Consider the following 2,500-nt stretch of genomic DNA (forward strand, 5'->3'; position numbering starts at 1 on the left):
CAATCTATACAGTTTTACAAGACCGGCATTTGCTTAGGAAAAGAGATACTAATAATGTTAGAGGTTCATGGATATGAATATATTTTTCTATGTATATCACTAAATCCTGTAAAGCAGGGGTGTCAAAATACGCTGGAGGCACATTTGCCATTTCAGTCTGTCAATCGGCCGTTTTGCATGATTAATGTAGCCAGTCCTTCACCTTTTAGGATTATCACTTACAATCTTACAGATTTCTTTCTATTATTGCGTTTTTGTAATGAATGCGATAGCGTTCTACGTATTTACGTCAACTATATGTTCGTTTCGAAGCGTCGCCCAATGATTATCTGGACCGCACTCTGTATACTAAGGTGAAATGGCCCCCCTGGGGTTGATGAGTTTGGCACCCCTGCTGTAAAGAAGGAAAAAGAAAGAAAGAAAGAAAAAAAAAAATACAGACAGAAATAGAATAGATAATGAAAACGAAAACAAACTGCAGGTTCTCACAAAATTGATATTTAACATGGAATAGAGACATTCCTGTAGTTTCAAGAAATTTGACGCGAGACTGAAAAGTCATCTGACATTTTGGTTCTTGACCTCATTCAGGAACACCGAATTCGATCTTTTGTTTTTTCTTTCAAACGAAGCTGACGTAGAGTATGCGAAAAAGACAGGATGATAAAAGATAAGGAAATTAGTGAAGCAGACCTGCTTGCTCTCCAACCCTCCATAACGGTCTTTGCTGTTAATGAGATATTTCCTCATTATAAACCAGGCAATTATTTATGTCTATTATGATTAACAGGACTGCCTCCTTTATTGAATTATTTATATACTTTCATAATTGACTAATGGTATCAATTTGATATGAAATAAATCCTATTCATTCAGAGAGAGAGAGAGAGAGAGAGAGAGAGAGAGAGAGAGAGAGAGAGAGAGAGAGAGAGAGAGAGAGAGAGAGAGAGAGAGAGAGAGAGAGAGAGAGAGACGTGTGTAAAATAATTCAATAAACCAGAATATCATTACTTATCTAATCTCTGCCACACTCGATAGCATATGATAACAAACCACAACCTGCCGTTCACTCGAGTTAATTCTCCCGTAAACCAAGGCATCAAGCAATATAAAACGATTATACAATCATTACACTTGACCAGCCTCAAACTCCCCCCTGTTCCCTCCTCGTATCTAAAATCACAAGCATCAGGTTTCATATTTCCGCGTTGTAAAACCATAATTACCTATCGTCTCATAACAAGCAGTGTAGTAGCATTGTTTTCGAGATAAAAACGAGTTATTTTCTAGTTCGTTAAGCCCTTTTGATGGCATCTTGTGGTCTGGTGGTTACGTTAAACTGCGTGATATAAAGCCTTCTCTGCTTTCCGACGCAGGCGCCTCGACACGGAGCGAGAAACACCCAACAAGAAGTACCTATTATGCAGTCCCAAGAGGTGAAAGATGGGGATGGCAGCGAAGAAGAGGATGACCGTAATGGTGTTAGGAAGAAGCTAAAAAGGCGGACCAAAATGGAGGAGGTATAGAGGAAGAGGGAGGAGAGGGAAAGAAGAGGAGGAAGAAAAGAAAAGAAGGAGATAAAGATGACGGCGAAGAAGGAAATGGAGGCGAAGGGGATGATAATGAAAGGAGTTAATATAACCGAAAAATACTAAACTAAATCTCAGACTCGCCTAAGATGCTGGTGTATCTTAGGCAAGGGAGAAAGGACAGAGAAAGGAAAATGGCGGGATAGAGATTTAGAGAGAGAGAGAAAAAATATGTATACACACACACACACACACACACACACACACACACACACTCATGTATTTAAGGGAAAAAAGAGATATCAGAGAGAAAAAAAGGGAAGGGGTTAAAAGCAGAAAAAAGGCGATTTAAAGAAAACGGAAAAAGATAAGAGGCAAAGAGAAATCCAAATGAATATCTTAAAACTCAAAACCTGAAACAAAAAGAGGGAAAAATACAATACACGAAAAATCACACTCACTAAAAACCCTGAAGTATTATCTAAAAGGCATCTGAATCTAACGGTGAAGTTCCTCTCGAGGGGCGTCTGGTCCGCCTGTAGCGCCTCCTGCAGGGTGAGCTGGGCTTGGTCGGGCAGGAGGTGAGAGTTCCACATGAGCTGCCGCTGGAGCTCCTCTCTGTCCTCAGAGTGGACCAGCTCGTACACGCTCTGGTGGACGATGTCGCTCTGCGGAGGAGGGCAAGGTGAGCCAAATGCGGGAGGGGGGGGGGGTCACGGGGATGGATTCATTCAAAATGGAATGAAAGAATGGCTGGAAAGAGGGATAAAATGTGGATGGATCACTTCAAAACGGAATGAGAGAATGAGGGAAAATGGGATAGAATGAGGATGGATTCATTCAGATCGTAATGAGTGAATGGCTGGAAAAAGGGGTAGGATGAGGATGGATGAATTCAAAACGGAATGAGAGAATGAGTGAAAAAAGGGACAGATGGGGATGGATCACTTCAAAACGGAATGAGAGAATGG

The 2,500-nt window shown here is 41.1% G+C and overlaps 1 protein-coding gene across 1 annotated transcript in view; it reads right to left on the reverse strand.

Annotated features, from left to right (window-relative positions):
• The window catches only part of ss (spineless), a 234,923-nt gene that overhangs the window by 20,444 nt on the left and 211,979 nt on the right, over positions 1-2,500 (reverse strand). Inside the window, exon 5 of the mRNA XM_070120898.1 lies at positions 1,991-2,197. Within this exon, the coding sequence (XP_069976999.1) occupies positions 1,991-2,197 (207 nt within the window). The remainder of the gene's footprint in view (positions 1-1,990; positions 2,198-2,500) is intronic.

Source organism: Penaeus vannamei, chromosome 4 (assembly GCF_042767895.1).
Source record: "Penaeus vannamei isolate JL-2024 chromosome 4, ASM4276789v1, whole genome shotgun sequence".
Taxonomy (NCBI): Eukaryota; Metazoa; Arthropoda; class Malacostraca; order Decapoda; family Penaeidae; genus Penaeus; species Penaeus vannamei.